Genomic DNA, 18,582 nt, shown 5'->3' on the forward strand with positions numbered 1-18,582 from the left:
TATGAAACTGTTTTTCAAACAATTCACAGGTTATGAAATAACAAATTTGAAACCTGATTATGAAACTGTTTTCAAACAATTCACAGGTTATGAAATAACAAATTTGAAATCTAATTATGAAACTGTTTTTCAAACAATTCACAGGTTATGAAATAACAAATTTGAAACCTGATTATGAAACTGTTTTCAAACAATTCACAGGTTATGAAATCACAAATTTGAAATCTAATTATGAAACTGTTTTTCAAACAATTCACAGGTTATGAAATAACAAATTTGAAACCTGATTATGAAACTGTTTTCAAACAATTCACAGGTTATGAAATCACAAATTTGAAATCTAATTATGAAACTGTTTTTCAAACAATTCACAGGTTATGAAATAACAAATTTGAAACCTGATTATGAAACTGTTTTCAAACAATTCACAGGTTATGAAATCACAAATTTGAAATCTAATTATGAAACTGTTTTTCAAACAATTCACAGGTTATGAAATAACAAATTTGAAACCTGATTATGAAACTGTTTTCAAACAATTCACAGGTTATGAAATCACAAATTTGAAATCTAATTATGAAATTGTTTTTCAAACAATTCACAGGTTATGAAATCATGAATTTGAAATCTGATTATGAAACTGTTTTTCAAACAATTCACAGGTTATGAAATCACAAATTTGAAATCTGATTATGAAATTGTTTTTCAAACAATTCACAGGTTATGAAATCATGAATTTGAAATCTGATTATGAAATTGTTTTTCAAACAATTCACAGGTTATGAAATCATGAATTTGAAATCTGATTATGAAACTGTTTTTCAAACAATTCACAGGTTATGAAATCACAAATTTGAAATCTGATTATGAAATTGTTTTTCAAACAATTCACAGGTTATGAAATCATGAATTTGAAATCTGATTATGAAATTGTTTTTCAAACAATTCACAGGTTATGAAATCATGAATTTGAAATCTGATTATGAAATTGTTTTTCAAACAATTCACAGGTTATGAAATCATGAATTTGAAATCTGATTATGAAATTGTTTTTCAAACAATTCACAGGTTATGAAATCATGAATTTGAAATCTGATTATGAAATTGTTTTTCAAACAATTTACAGGTTATGAAATCACAAATATTAAAACTGATTATGAAACAGTTTTTAAAACTTTTACAAAAGTATGCATTGTTGTCACATGATTCATTTTACTTACAGATTGAAGAATTTGATAGTTATAACCCTCTGATGGCCTCTTCAGGATTATATCAATGTTTGAAGAATAAAAACAAAAAGCCTGAACCTAAACAGCAAAAAAGAAAAACAGAAAATGTAAGAATTTACTATAATTCCTTGATATTTGTAATGTGTTATTTTCAATAACTAGCACTTGGGGATAGCACTGCTGGTGTACTGCTAGTCCCAGAGTATTTTATCAGTTTAGAAGTCAGTTCTAAGGAATGGACCAGCTTTTCAATCAAATTTTATATGATTCCCAGGTGATACAATAATGGATCATTGAGAACTAATGTTCCAACTCTCTCTGGCAAAGTTGACCTTGTGTGAATTGGATGTTCATTTTAGGTCACATATTGGTTATATAGCTCTTATAGATTTTATGCATTTGTTCATCAATGGCTCCCAAATGTGTAGGTTTGTGTATTCCTAATGATGATCTATCCATAAAAAGGTCTTTGAACACATTAAATCATTAATTTATAATTCAGATGACACTTAAAGTAGGAAAAACAGCTCAAGAGTAAACCCTTTTGTTAGTTATGCCAAAAATCACTGTCATATTACTATCATGATGTCAATAGAAAGTCACAGAAAGCAAACTTATTTTTCTGAAATGTTGATTATTTTAAGATAAATTTTCCAAAAACTCCAAAATATTTAAACAAATTAAAAAGTTTATGCTTTCAAAATTTGTCAATTTTCTGTCTAAAAGTTAAGAATCTTAACCAAGTCATTGATCTGAAACCTTATTGCACTGCACATCCAAAGCTTGGGTTCAATGATTTTACCAAGGAATTCAGCCCTTAAGAAAATATAATAAAAAAGGCACCAGGTTAACAGAAAGTAGTATGAAGGAATTAAAGTCTGTGAGTCACATGACCATTATCCCCAAATTTTCTATTGACATTTCAAGGATGATAACCTTTTAAGTTATTCATATAACTTCTTTCAGGTTTTGTTTTCTCATGAATCATCATATTTCTATAAATTCAATACACATTACAAAATAAAGGTTAAGTTTTGATTTTATTGCATATCATTCTCCACATACATTTGTTTAACAGGATGGATGAATTATTTAAAATGAATATATGCATATCATGTCAACTTTCTTTCATCTTTTAATGAATTTGATTATAAAGTTACTATGAGATGTTTAATATTATTTCAAGTTTTGAATTTAATTCATTTATTTCTATTTCTTCTTTAAACTTTATTAATATGTTAACCGCTGTATCATAATTTTATTCGCCTCTTTTCTAGAATACTAATAGAGAAGTGTTAACATCGTCATCAAAGTACAATACCAACATACAAATGACAGGAAAAGCACCAAGGGCATCTCCAGTTTCTACGAGTGTTAAAAGACTGAGACCATTGCTAAACATCTTCCCAACAGACTTGTGATTAACAATTAAAAGGCTTACACCATTGCTAAACATCTTCCCAACAGACTTGTGATTAACAATTAAAAGGCTTACACCATTGCTGCTATCTTCAATACAGACTTGTAAATAACAAAGAGGTGTAAAAACATAGGTCTGTCTATTTTAAAAGACTTACCCTGAATGAGAGTGTATCAAACAGTCTTTATATTTCTTATGCCTTGTACCTATGAGGTAGCAGTTGACTACCAGAATTTTATTGATATGTTATTATTAAATTAATATCTGCTATATATTTGTGAATATATTATGTTATGAACAATGAAGATAAGGTCCATAATTATACATGTTATGTAAGTTAACAGAGTAAGATAACCTTGAAAATAATTATATAGTTTTTAATTGTTATTTGTTATTTGTTTATTCTGATTATGATGTTTTAATAAATTTGTTAAATATTTATTGTGCTTTTAATGCTTATTTGACCAAGAGAATACAGTACTGAACTCTGCAGCCCAATTTTCCTTACAGCAGGATTGCTGAGCTTTCACTTTCTTGCATAGGTTTTTTATTTTTTTGTTATGTCCCATTTCAGGGCATTATGTTTTCTGGTCTGTGAATCCATTAGTTTGCTCTTCTGTCTTTTCATCTGTCCATCTGTCCTGCTTTTGGTTAGTCAAGGTAGTTTTTGATGAAGTTGAAGGTCAATCAATTGAAATTTAGTACACATGTTCCCTCTGATATGATCATTTTTATTTTATAAAGCCAAATTAGTTTTGACCCCATTTCACAGTCCACTGAACATTTAAAAATTATATTACGAGTGGAGCATATGAGGTTTTTTTTTATCCTTGTCATTTTCATGGAATAGTTTCACAAGTTAGTTTCCTCCTGGTTTTTTGGATCACAAATTTTTTATTAAATTTAGCTCCATTTGTATTCAAATATTTATATCTACTTGACATTTTACCTATTATGTCTGTTTGTTTTATTCACACATCTTTGTCCATGTAATTTGATGCGACTGTTATACAAGTGAGAGGTTAAGCTAGCTTCAATCCACCATTTTCTTCATAAGAAAATGCCGGTATCAAATCAGGAATATGACAGTTGTTATCCATTCGTCCGATGTGTTTGAGCTTTTGATTTTTCAATTTGATAAGAGACTTTCGTTTTGAATTTTCCTCAGAGTTTAGTTTTTTTGTGATTTTACTATTCGCTTACAATTTTTGGGATTTGATTGCTTCAGAAAAAGCTAGTCCTGAAAAGTGATTAAGATTGATCAAATTTATTAAGCATTTTCATTATCATTAAGTAGACTGGAGATTTATCCCTTTTCCCTTTTGTTTTAAATTCATTGACATGATTTGAAGATCGGCGCTTAAATATTATATGATAAAATCAACATGTAGGCATAGTAGAGAATGAGTGAGACAATTGATCACCCAAAAAACAACCAGAGGCATTATGCATATTTGTCTGGTTTCATATGTGGATTCTAAAAAACTTTATAGAACTTCTGGATAATTTAAAATCTAGATCTTTTCCTGAAAAATGTTCTATCAAAACTTTGGATTTTTCAACACTGTATACCACTGATTCATATGTGAACTAGAAAATCGTCTAACAGAAATATTTCAAAATGCTTTCAACATAAAAATGATAGCATGTGCTATAAATTTATTACTTTTGGAAATCATACAGCATATTTTGTTAATAGTGAACATAAAGAAAAAACATTCTTCACAGACGAACAAGTGATAAGTATGCTGGAGTTATTTATTGACAACATATTTGTTGAATTTTGAGGTAGACATAATGAACAATATCGGCATTCCTATGGGAACGAACTGTGCGCCTCTCCTTGCCGACCTCTGCATATTTTCATGATTCAGAGTTCCTTCAGACACTAGTCAAAAACAAGAAGATCAAAGAAGCCACATTATTTAATTTCACATTCAGTTTCTTACCTTTAAAAATGCAAACTTTTCATATTGGTTTTCAAAAATAAATTCCCCAGAACTAGAAATAATAGAAACAACAGACATGGCTTCCGCCGCCTAATGTTCAGACTTATACTTCGAATTTGACATACTCAGTCATCTCAGTACCAGAATCTATGACAACGAGACGAGTATTTTTGTAAATTTACCTTTTCATAAACGTAAGAGGAAAAAGAAAATTGTTATTGCTTGACATGCCTGTTATTGGTTATCAATAAAAGTGCAAGAGGTATATAGAAATAGGAGCTTGTGTTAATAAGTATCTATGATGGTACTTTTAGACTTGTGTTAGTTCTCCTAGATAAGGCGTAAGCATACCCTCTGTTTATCAGGTGAAAATCACTTTAAAAGTTTAACATTTGCAATCATGACTTTGTTTCTGATTATAAAATATACCTGTTACAATTGTTGTTGTCTCAATTCTGTTGTTCTTTTCTAGTTCATTACTAACCACCTAAACAATGACAGGCTTGTAACATGAGTAACATGATGACATTTAGAATAGAAAATAAAATCCAATGCGTCTTCGTTTGGTTGGCTTTTTATTGGAATGATGACAAGATTTGTTGTGTTTTAATTATCTTTTTGTGTTTGTCATTTGGCAGGATATTTGCACATATTTTAGAGAACATTTCAGTCAGTATGTAGCTAATGGTAATATCTTTGGTTACCTTGCTTGTTAGCTGAACCGTGAAGTCATTGTGAGGTAAGGCAAACTTCCCTCCTTTAATAGTAGACTAGCCCAACAGATAAAAAATCTATCTATCTGTAGGACTAAGCTACTTTAAAAGGAGGGAAGTTTACCTTACCTATCAATGACTTCACGGTTCAACTAACAAGATAGCTAACCAAATATATTACCATTAGCTACATACTGACTGAAATGTGCTGTAAGCAGTTTACTTTTTATCTTGTTGCCTGTTCGAATTTTTTTCTCAGTGTCGTATTTTATAAACCGTCTTTTTAATTTGAATTGACTGTAAGTGTTTCACCTTTCAATTCAGTTGATGAAACATCTTTCTTTAATTCATATCACATACCCAAATTGTTCAAAATTTACTAACTTTCCCTTATTTGTGCTCCGACAAATTGAGCATTATTGCAATTCTATAGTCTTAATTTTCTGTTATCAGCCTATTGGTAAAAAGGACACGCATAAAGTTTTAATTACCTGGTATCTTTGATTTTTTTTTATAATTTTACCAATTTAATCACTCAGTTTGATTGTGTTTGCATGTTTTACACCTTGATCTTAAAGCTTCCTATAGAAACAAAACAAATATTGACCTGACTTTATTATAGGCTGATCTAATTTTTTTAGGCTGACCTAATTTTTTTTCACTTGACCCAATTGAAAGTAAAAGGAAACACACTTGAATATTGTTGTTGGAAATTGAAATCTCCTAGGGTAGTTCTGCAAAATGCATCCAAATCTCAAATCGAAAATATATATATATGTAATGTATATAGATAATTCTTAAAATGTATAAATAGTTAATAAATAGTTGATATGATACATATAAATATTTTTAAATTTTCTGTAAGATTTTATTATTCATTTCATTTTAAAATCATGACATGACGTTGTTAGAATACATAAGTTATTTTTGCTTTTTCTCTCGTTTTCATACGAGGCACATATAACTTATAATATTATTAAAAAGAATGGGGTTTCTATCAGTATTCTATCGGTATTTTTTTGGTTCCAACTAAGAATTACCATTGGAATTAAGAACAAAGTTTCAAATAATCGATATCTAGAATTTACACAGAAAAAAAATGGATAAAATCTTATATTTAACACCCTTAAACATATATTTTGCCATTAACCAGATTGACCCTATATAAATTCGTATATAAATCAGGGTTAAGGGATAGCATCCATACTTTGTAAAATGGTTTTTCTTATTTTTCAAAACAGGTAAAAATTAAATACCAACAAAATTATTGTAGTTGATACTTTTGATTTAATATAGGGATGTTTGAAAAGATATGACATATAGCTACATTAAATTAAGAAAGAATCAATCGCATCAGATTATTAAACAGAAGGTACATATAGTAAAGAATTTTGAAACAATTATGTCTACATTACTGTGGGGATATATAAGTTCCACCAAAGTCACGGTTTTACATTAAATTAGAATTTACAACTTAAATTATTGTTTTGTTTTTGTTTTTTTAGTTTTTATTTGATATTTTGTATTATTTTTTTTTAGTTTTGTTGATGCGGATTTTCAATGCTATTGTTCGCTTTTAAATTTCAAAAAGGTCCTATGCAATACTTTTTTGGCCTCATAATTTTGACTCACTATCAATATAAGATGGTAACATTACATAAGTTATAATTATTTCAACTATATAAACTAGCGTATTGCGAGTATTAAATTCTGGTCTTGTTATATTCGAGAAATTTGTATAGATAAGAATTGCGTGCTGTTCACGTATACCAAAAACAAGGGAGCGTTGCTGCACTCATCATAATCTGGTCAACTAATATTCAGTTTCATAAATATATACAAATTTCGATGGAGCTATTTTGTCTTTTTGACTTTTTGTCAAACTGTAAGCCTGGTATCTTTGATGAGGTATTTTAATCAAATTACGTAGATAATAATTGCATAATTTGCATTCCAATACCAAATCTTAACCAGGCACTTAAATGGTTACACATTGATTCGTCACCTAGATTAGATTCGGGCTATATACTGTTTTGACAATAAATCCAAGATGGGCGAGGATGTTTACGCTATCAACATGACAGTATATATACCGCTGGTCAGTCGATAGTTTTCAATATAGATGTATAATTGGTGGTTTCCGTGTCATCCCTAATGTCATGACCAAATACATCAAGATCACGCACCTTCTTATCTTTCTTGATTTGTAGTTTACGAAGTATGATGTATGACAGACAAATCCCAAACAAAGATGTAACGTCCAGACAGAAAAGTTAACATCAATCTTGTATTAAAGGTGAAGTAGACGTGATGGGACAGTAGTCCGCATTTTTTATGAATTATTTTAAGCATTTAGGACTCGTTGAACTGCATCTAGATATCGACAAACGTGTTATATGTAGCATTTACACTTAAAGATATATAGTGAATGAAGGTTGGGAAATAGATTTACAAATATATAGAATGTATTAAAATTAATTGAAAAATATATATTTATTGACATGAAGTGTCATTTCTCTAAAAAAAAAAAAAACCTGCACATAATTTTGTTTAAAATGATATGGTGTTGCAAGGAATATTTTGTTTAATGGTGTGACGTTTTTATATGTCACCAGAATTATATAATACGGGAAATCAATATTTATAAATATATAAGTCTTTATTTTTAGAATATAGAAAAGTGTCAAAAATCTTTTTATTGGAGTATCTTCATGCAACATTCCAACATTATTTAGACAGCAAACATGAATTAAGAGAATTCCAGTATTTTCATATCATTTAAACAAAAATGATTACAGCAAACATTTTATTTTTAATTAATTGGACGGAATTTCACAATTTAGAATTATGAGGGGAAAAAAACGAAAGCACCCATTTTCACATACATTACATTACATTTATAGATTAACTTCTCATATATTTTATTATATTTTTTTTATTTTTGATTGCTTTTATCTCTGGAGGTATACCATTAAGTTGATTCAAATATTTATATATAACTTATTATTAAAATCCCTAATACGACACAACATAATGCGTATTTTCATGGTTTTCATGTTCTAAATGACATTACAGAGAAATCGTTATCATGCAAATATTGAAATTTAGTGTAATTTTTCCCTATATAACCATATAATAATTTCATGCAAAATTTAACATTTCTGTATTAAATCATTCAATTAGGACAAGAAAAGGTTTTAGTATAATTTTTTTTTCATTAAAATGTGTTTTCAAATGAAATAATAGGGGAATGAATTTCCGGTAGATGAAACACTTTTAACCCAGACTGAAATTAATAGGATCGTAGGTTGGGTTTTTTTTTATAATTTTTCGGACTTTGATATTGAAGTCAGACTAATCAAGGAATAGAACCGAATTCAAATGATCAATAGTTTAATTGAACACCAATGAATAGTGTTTGCCGGGAAGCACAACGTCATATACTCCGCAACAGAGGTTACGTCTTCTTTGATAGTCGCGACGACGCTGGTTATAAAGTGACGTCCTCACTGTTTCGAAGTCTCAATACTTCTTAGACCCTCACAATCAACTAAAATTGTTTAGGTAATACCGTTATTGACAAGAATTCATTCAATACTGAACGTTTTTGTTTTTAATATTGTTGCACATAACAAGCTCTACCATGTTAAGTTATTTTAATCATTTGTGAACTTTACACTATTGTCATAATAGGGAAATGAAGTTCTGATACAACATCATATCCAGAAAATAAACGTTGTGATTTTGTAATGTAGGGGATACATGCATAACAGGGGCGCTTATTCAGATGTTGAACCTTGTCGCGCTCCTTTTGAAGTTCATGCCATACACTTTTTTTTAATTCGTCTCTGCCTAATCGATATCGAGATAAAAACAAAAATGATGGAGGGTCGTCTTAAATTATATCTAAAAACTACACATAACTGATCTTTACGCAACTATTAAAATGTTCATGAAGTCTGAAAGTTTGTTTCTGTTTGTTTCTGTTTAATATTGTTTAACAGAACAATATGATTCGATGTGCTTTTATTTGTCTTTAATTCATCAACTTTATTTTATTGTCAAAATATGTAAATAAAGATGTCCATATGCAATTTTATATCTAAAAACCACACGTTTTAAATCATTTTTTTAACATCGATGAACTGCTATCGCCTTTATTATGACATCAAACTATACATAAACGATCTTTACGCCATCCTTTACGTGACCATAAGTAATTAAGAATAAATTTGGAATAAATCGGATCATGAATACTATCCAGCCGACTTTCATCAAACGTCGAATAATTACAATGACCAAACCCATACTAACCATTTAAAATAGATTTTTTAAGCTCAATAGAGATGTTAATTAAAAGGGACATGTTACTTAAACACGCATATATATATATAGTATCAGATAATTATATTAAAAATTATATTAAATACGTCCCACCAATGATGAGTTTATTTTAATCATTTGGCCTTCCTTTATTTTCCCTGTAAATATATAGATATTTTAGCAAAAAAGTTTCTTTCAAGAACTACTTAAAAAGAGAATCGAAAGATACCAAAGTGACATTAAAAGGCATAATTCGAAATAAAATGACAATACCATGGATAAAAAAAAAAAAAAAACACAAAAACACAGCATAGAAAAATGAATTTTCAGCAACACGAAACCAACCAAAACAGGGGCGATATAAGTTGTACTTTGTTTCCTAGTCTTAGAGGCATGATTTTTTTATTAGTTGTTAATGGCTTTGAACTATCTGTCAGATAACTGCGAGTACTCACAGATCTATTCATTGTGTCTTTTTGTGTCGGCCACGTCCACTTGTATTTTTTGTCTATCTGATGAGTTAAGCCTTTTTTAACTGATTTTTTGTAGTTCGTTCTTATGTTGTACTGTTATACCACTGTCCCAGGTTATGGGGGTGTTGGGATCCCGCTAACATGTTTAACCCCGCCACATTATTTATATATGTGCCTGTCCCAAGTCAGGAGCCTGTAATTCAGTAGTTGTCGTTTGTATATGTGTTACATATTTGTTTTTCGTTCAATTATTTACATAAATAAGGCCGTTAGTTTTCTCGTTTGAATTGTTTTACATTGTCTCATCGGGGCCTTTTAAAGCTGACTATATGCGGTATGGGCTTTGCTCATTGTTGATGTTTGTGTCATTTTGGTCTTTCGTGGATAGTTGTCTCATTGGCAATCATACCACATCTTCTTTTTTATATAACTTTGTTTATTTTTTGGTTGAAATTCTGTCGTACCGTCTTAGGGGAATCAATTACCATTGACTTTTGTTAGAGTGTTGTGATTGGTAATAATGAGTAAACAAGTCTTCACTATTTTGTCTACTTCCATATGTAACTAAATATAACAGATGAACATCATAGTGACCTTTAAAAAAATCGTAACCATTTACAAACATTTTGGGCATAGAAAACTTTTTGAGAAATAACACGTATCTATATTATATCCTTGACCTAAATACTTTAAAAACAGTTTTTTTCCTTCGGATCCCGAAGTAATAACCTTTTTAATCATTTTCATTATTTTTTCATAAAATGTGTTCTTGGTTAGACCGATTTACTTATTCTAACTAGAACTTTTGATGTAAAATATAGGAATATGGTATATAGAGGTATTCCCGTTACACATACAGCTAAATCAATTTTATTGTTGTACGAAATGAATCGAAAAAAAACCAACAATAATGTCATTTTTTACTTTTTACCTTCAACTTTAGAAAACTATCACTAAAGGAACGATTTCTATGTTGTAAAAATTTGATCATTTCTTGCTAAGTATTGTTTTCTTTGAATTCAAAAAACAACTTAAATGCCGCACGTGGGAGTTCTGATTGAATGTATACTCGTTTGGAAATAAGATGTTTGTCTTTTTTTTTCAAAGATACGATTTCCGTCGTTAAAAAAAGACATAGAAATATCTGTATACTAAAACATATATACTTCAAGATTGTGCGGTAAAAACTGGTAATAATAGCTGTCGCAATATTTATTCCTCAGTTTTAACCGAACATAAGATTCCATAGAAATCAATTGCAGGTTGATTGATACGAAATTAAGTGGTGTTGGATCTATTTAAAATCACAAATACAGGTTAATCCAGTTAGCCAGGGACTTCCAGTTCGTCAACTTCAAATGCAAAAATATAAAACTCAAATTGAGAATTAAAACCTTCAAGGAAATAGAATTTTACACAATGTAACAACAGATATGGCATTTACTTTGGACGGAAATATACATTTGGGACATGTGACTAACTCAACGAGTAATTAAACTGCCATGACAGACTTTGTGTGGCGTGGGAAATTATATTAATATTGATATAGTTAGGCAATACAAATTGAAACCTTACACATACTTAACACTATAAAAGTTCAATTAGCTACAAAACCTATGTCCATTTGAAGTATTAATTGGCTTTCAAAAAACCACGTTTTATAGAATTATCGGCAAAATTGGATGATAGAAACTCGTACATCTTAAATTTGTTGTTTTAATTGTCCTGAAATAATGTAAATTATAGTAGATGTCGGCCAGTCACTTTATATTAGTGGAAATGGATCGAGACTGAATGACTAATATGTTTATATTTTGTATGGGTTATAATACGGTTTGTACATGCTCCGTATGGCTTTACTGATGTCAGTTACATATATGACAAAACTATAGATGATTTTGATACTGTCTTGGGCAGTCAGTGTTAGTAGGACGTAATAAGCTGTGATATACCAATGTCTACATTTTATTTGACATACGTCTCACTTGCGGTTCGTCCAAAATGCAAGAACATGCAGGTTATACTTTGTAAAACTTCATAAATGTTTTATCTCTAAACAAATTAATACTCCAAATTTTATTATCCAATCTATATTTTTGAACTGGATTGGCTTTTTTCATCAACGATGTGTTTTTTGTTTGGGTAGGTTTATATGCAACCTCAACTAATGATTGTTTAACTGTACCCATCACGAATAAGTCAATTCTTATCTGATTTGGCACAGACCATACGTCTTTTTTTAGGGGGGTTAAAATCCATTGTTTAATTAATAAAAAAATACTACCAGAAGTTTAAGACCGATGCCACCGCGAAAGGATGCATGGTCGGTGCATTAGTTTATTGTATTTTTTCCTCTAAATAAAGGCAACAGTTGTATACCGCTGATAAAAATAACATTAATTCATGGGGAAGAAAACAAAATCGGGGTAACAAACTAAAACTGAGGGAAACGCATTAAATATAAGAGGAGAACAACGACACAACATAAGATGTAACACACACAGAATAGGACTAAGCATTAGACAAAATCCTATGAAATTAACAAATATAATATCAAAACCTCTAACCTTCCTGATTTCCACTCCAAAAATATGATTCGATCTTGGTATTTTAATATTTTTCGGTTCTTTCGTTCTGGAAATTCTCATGTGACGTGAAATATCATCCGCAATGCCATTCGGACATATTGGTGAAATGCAACCAAATCGGAATTTTTCATACAGAAAGCATAAAAATTATTTAAATTACATTTGAAGAACATTTGTGTAACAGTTACAGAATTCCGTTTAAATATCACGAGAGAAACAGGGTCTGCATCTCTTGCGTGACGATGTTCGTCCATATGGACAATTTTATTTCAACTATAAAATATTTACAAATTTTAAAACTACTGTTTGGAATTGGGACATAATATTCAAATTCAATAATCGGGAAGAATTTATGTTTCGTAAACATAACGGACTCATCGTCTTTCTACATCAATTCACTAGAGAATACTCAGCACATTTACAGACTTTGTTCTACTTACTTTCCGGTTTTGCGAGCTGAAATATGCGATTAAATAGGTGTGTTCTTGGTTCATTACACAGAAGAATTCCCTAAACGCCAGGAATCAACCAGGAATATAGCCAAATTCTATTTATTGAACCAGATTGTCGAGGTTTCAGCATTACCTTATCGTATCAAAAGCTTTGTGGTATTATAAAGGGATGAAGTAATTGCTTTGACATATGCTACAATTCTCATCTTTTGACCAATTAAAGGAAAATATATTTATTGTGGTTTAATCTTCATGAATTCTAATTGAAATCAATGCATTGACTATCCATTGCGTACCTTTATAAACCTGATCTGCTCATCCTAAATATTCTTTAATAGGACAAACTTATGATAAGTTCCAGTGTTTCTATTAACATTTTCATAAGATCATTGAAGAGTTAATTAATTTTCTGTGTAATCTTCGTAATCCTGGCATAATCTGGTAAAATACTTTGATATCTTAATACGCCTTCTTCATAATCTTTATGATAACTTCAAATAAATATACTTCATATGTATTGGAATAAGGAAAAAGCAAAATACAAAAGATAACATTTTTTATCAATGAAAATACAAGGACCACAAAAAAGATGGAAGTTATGTAAACCGACAAATAGTCGTCAATGTTAACGTACACGTTTCTTTATATTTGGATATTACTGGTAGTCATATTAGTCTCTTGTGGAAAGTAGTCTGGTTGCCAATCATACCACCTCGTTTTTTTATACATATTAAGTATGAGTGGAATTTTGTCAATTTTGCCAATCATACCACCTCGTTTTTTTTATACATATTAAGTATGAGTGGAATTTTGCCAATTTTGCCAATCATACCACCTCGTTTTTTTTATACATATTAAGTATGAGTGGAATTTTGCCAATTTTGCCAATCATACCACCTCGTTTTTTTTTATACATATTAAGTATGAGTGGAATTTTGCCAATTTTGCCAATCATACCACCTCGTTTTTTTTATACATATTAAGTATGAGTGGAATTTTGCCAATCATACCACCTCGTCTTTTTTTATACATATTAAGTATGAGTGGAATTTTGCCAATTTTGCCAATCATACCACCTCGTCTTTTTTATACATATTAAGTATGAGTGGAATTTTGCATCGGAAGTAGTTTTCTACTCTTGTTATTCACTGTTGAAAAAATTAAAACAGGTCGTCCTTTCAAATGTCTACGCACCACCCTAGATTATAAGGCAGGTGTCCATGACATTATATAATTATAGATAAAAGCGGAGGTCATTGGCGTATTTAGAACAAAGATACTTAACTATTCGTGTGATGACGGAAACAAACACTCTCAATAAAAGTTATTTTGAAGCCATAAGAGTTATGATATATATTTTTTTTTAATAACTGTTGAATTACTAGTATATGATTTGCAATGTACTGGCTAATACATAATATGCCATAATCAATATAAACGTAGGCAAATGATTGTTAAGCGATGGTTTAAATATGTAAATTTTTTCTCTGCATATACATGTATGAAAAAAAATCTTAAAATATCGAACCTAAAAAAATGTAAATTTCTCTTCCTACATCTTCAGGATGTTTCTCATAGTCTTCAGCATGATACAATTTTCCAGCCATCTATTATTTTTTTGATGTTGCATTTCTGTTTTTGAAAAATAAACAATTTATTCTTTAAAGATTTCATCTTTCAACCATAATATCATAAGGTCGTTGAAATATTTGCGCCATAAATGCGTAGTTGTATTTTATTTATTTTCTTGATTTAGAGTTGTTATAATTGCTGCATTGATTTGAAATTGAAAACTTAAAATCTTTGCTAAATGTCTTTTGATTTTGTTTATCTTTCCTTAAGGGAGTTCGCTTCTCCGTTTCAAAATAATAGACTTTTTAAAAAACAAGTATATTGATAGGGGATTAATAAAGGAATCAAAAGAGCAAAAAAAAATATATAGGTCAATGTGCTTGTTTTCGAGATATTAGACATTGAAATTTTGAGGTTTTGCACAATGAGAAAAGTTTAAAATGCCTGTCACAATCTCAGGTATGCTTTGGATGATTTTGCTAAAAATGTAATAAACTAATTAGGAATCTTGATCCCATTGTCTTGATGCGTTTTGATATTTTTTTATTTAAGAATTGTATAATGTTAGTGTTAAATATTTAGCGATTGCTGCAAACGGGTGTACTATGCGCTCATGGCGTTAAAATTTATTTGTTAAATTTCTGAATGTAAATCATGCTTTTACGGTAAATTCCGATATTTGTGGTAAAATTAAACAATTTTTGACCAATTTTTGACCAATTTATGATATCCGTATTCCTGTAGTGAATGTTGTTAATGATCAAAACATTACATTTGTTAAATATAAGACATTTCTGTAAACACATAAACATCAGGAAAAGACTATTTACAGCAGGAAAGAAAAAGATACTTCCAATGTAACATAATTCTTAAAGTAAAGTGTACACAAACTATCTGAAAAGTACAAAAATAAAGTAAATTACGTTAACCAACTTATTTTCGCGAGCGATTTATTTTCGCGACTTTCGCGAGTAGAAAAATAACGCGATTATAAATCGTCCCGAATATTTCAATATATGATCATTTCTTAATAAATTTCATCAAGTAAATCAGATAATCGCGAAATTAAATAGCCGCGAAGTGATCAAGAAAGGATAAAATGCGAAATAAAGTACCCGCGAAAATAAGATGGTTTACAGTAACCAAAATACTCAACTCCGAGTAAAATTTAAAATTAAAATTCCATAACCAAATATCAAAATCAAAATCTAAAACACATCTAATAAATTGATAACAACTGTCCTATTCATATTCCTAACTTGGTACATTAGTAAGAACATTTCTTATATGTGGAGGAGTAAGAGTCAATAAGTTCACTTCGGCAAAATTCATTGGGTATATTTGAAACAAGAATGTGCCCACAGTACACGGTTGCCACAATCACACTATCACTTTTTATGTTTAGTTGACTGTAAAATTGGGGTCACAGTAAATTCAGTATGGAATTTACTAACCTCATATAAACCGTATTATGTCACTTGCACACTATGTAACGAATTTATCTTACCGACCGTCTTAACGTGTGAAATTTTGACTAGTGACCTACTAAAATGAGCAGGTCTTCAATACTCTTAGCATGATTAAGAAACACTTCCATTGATCCTATAAAAACAGATGCAAACAATAACAACAGGCATATATTACCTTAGCAGGATTTGGCAAATTTTTTAGGAATTTTGGTCCTCTATGCTATTCAACTTCGTACTTTATTTGGCCTTTTTAACTTTTTTTTTTATTTGAGCGTCACTGATGAGTCTTTTGTAGACGAAACGCGCGTCTGGCGTATATACAAAATTTAGTCCTTGTATCTATGATGAGATAATTCACAACCATTAGGTCGATGCCACTGCTGGTGGAGATTTATTTCCCCGAGGGTATCACAAGCCCAGTAGTCAGCTCTTTTGTGCTGGCATGAATTATCATCGACATGGTTATATTTATAAATTAACTGTTTACAACATTTAGAATTTTTGAAAAACTAAGGCTTTTCTACCTCAGACATAGATTACCTTAGCAGTATTTGGCAAAATGTTTAGGAATTTTGGTCCGCAATGCTCTTTTACTTCGTACTTCATTTGGCCTTTTTAACTTTTTTTGGATTCGAGCGTCACTGATGAGTCTTTTGTAGACGAAACGCGCGTCTGGCGTATATACAAAATTTAGTCCTGATATCTATGATGAGTGTATTGTTATGTTTAAATGTGTTTTATGAATTTATTTCAATCTTAATCATCGATTTTTTCGTCTCACGGTTGAAACCTTTTTTTCTCAGTACGTACCGTTTTGTTTTTGTAAAGGGACCACTACTAACCGTGTATCAAATAAGCCCCGCCTCCCTTCTAACCTAATATGAAATATACACGGTCTCCACACGGACGCTTTTAACTAATCATATTCCTAGAAATGTATAAGAGGTAAGATAAACCACAATTCCGTCATATGAATCAGTATCATTTGGATATATTTTGGGTTTGCATATCTATTTTATATGCTAAGAAATTACTCCAGCAGTTTATTATTGTTTATAATGTTTAGGTTTGTTTTTGTAAAATGTAAGGTCCAGACATTGGTATTCTATTGTCAGTTAACTTTGTCCTTATTATTGCAAATTCAACGAACAAGCTTTAACGTTCGTTTAGGTTGTTCACGTTCGAATACTTTGATCTCGAGCATCACCGAAGAAACGTTAATTGTCGAAATGCACATCTGGTGCTATAACATAAGTGTTGTTAGTTTTGTTTATTTCTTTGTTGCTGTCGGTCACAGTTTTGTGGCATCATTTAAATCAATGAGCATTGTGAACTTTCAATTTTTGCTTTGCAACTTTCCAGCAGCACATGAATTTTGTTTCTCCTGGCTGATACTATTTTGAAATGCTTGCATTTAATATCATGATTTCTGTGGTTTCTAGAAGGTCGTTTACAACAAAGAAGCTACTGATCAAAGTTTTCAAAATGGAAAGTCAAAATCATATCTTGGATATGCTTTTGGAAGCCATTACGACTTAATTGACCATAATAGAGTATCTGTAAACCTACCCATTTATGACTTGATTTCATCATAAGTTGAGTTCATTTACCTCAATCTTGAGTTTTTGATGTATTTTTTTTTGTGGCAGCCGACTTTAGCTTATCTTTTTATTTTTTACTTGGCGCTGTGTGTGTTTCGTCAACTCATTTTGTATTGCCTGTCATTTTTTTGGTATCTTCTTTTGAGTTAAGTACACAAAAATACTTCTGAGAAATACTTCATAAACTATTGATAAATACTACCATATATTGTTTTGTAATTTATTGTCGAAAGATATTACAAAATATTTATATAAGTTCAATTATATAATATTCAACAAATAAAAAGACGTAGTGATAAATGCAACTCTAACATAAAGCAGTCTAGTGTTTTTGTTGTCTCGGGTTTTTTTTCTCTTATAGTGGATGTATTTCCCTCACTTTTTGGTTTGTTACCCAGATTTGTTTCAGTTAAATTGATTTATGACTATTAAACAGTGGTATGCTACTATTACCTTTATATATATTCTTTTTTTTTACACTCATGCTTTTCATTTTTAAAAGGTTGAGCGTTCCTCTGTAAATTCAGATAAACTCTTCGGACAATCGAAATTTTCTGAGTTTATGTTCATTAATTACGACTTTTAAAGTTATTGAATCAATAATTTGTATAGGAATATCCGGTCATTTTATTATTTTAATAAGACTATATTGATATCGCTGCCGGTTGATTATAATTTCCATGGATACAATCTACCTATCTCCAGTCCTGTTATACACCGTAAATGTTCAGTTCATAATTTTGTTATTGGACTCAAACTAAGCTTTTAATAAATGTAAACTGACTGAGGGTAT

At 30.1% G+C, this 18,582-nt stretch overlaps 1 protein-coding gene across 1 annotated transcript in view; it reads left to right on the forward strand.

Moving 5' to 3' along the window:
• Positions 1-3,090, forward strand: part of LOC134685603 (meiosis 1 arrest protein-like) — a 43,037-nt gene extending 39,947 nt beyond the window's left edge. The window contains exons 12-13 of the mRNA XM_063545507.1: positions 1,223-1,336; positions 2,507-3,090. Of these exons, the coding sequence (XP_063401577.1) occupies positions 1,223-1,336; positions 2,507-2,650 (258 nt within the window). The 3' untranslated portion in view covers positions 2,651-3,090. The remainder of the gene's footprint in view (positions 1-1,222; positions 1,337-2,506) is intronic.
• Positions 3,091-18,582: the final 15,492 nt, after the last annotated feature.

Source organism: Mytilus trossulus, chromosome 9 (genome assembly GCF_036588685.1).
Source record: "Mytilus trossulus isolate FHL-02 chromosome 9, PNRI_Mtr1.1.1.hap1, whole genome shotgun sequence".
In the NCBI taxonomy this organism is placed as follows: domain Eukaryota; kingdom Metazoa; phylum Mollusca; class Bivalvia; order Mytilida; family Mytilidae; genus Mytilus; species Mytilus trossulus.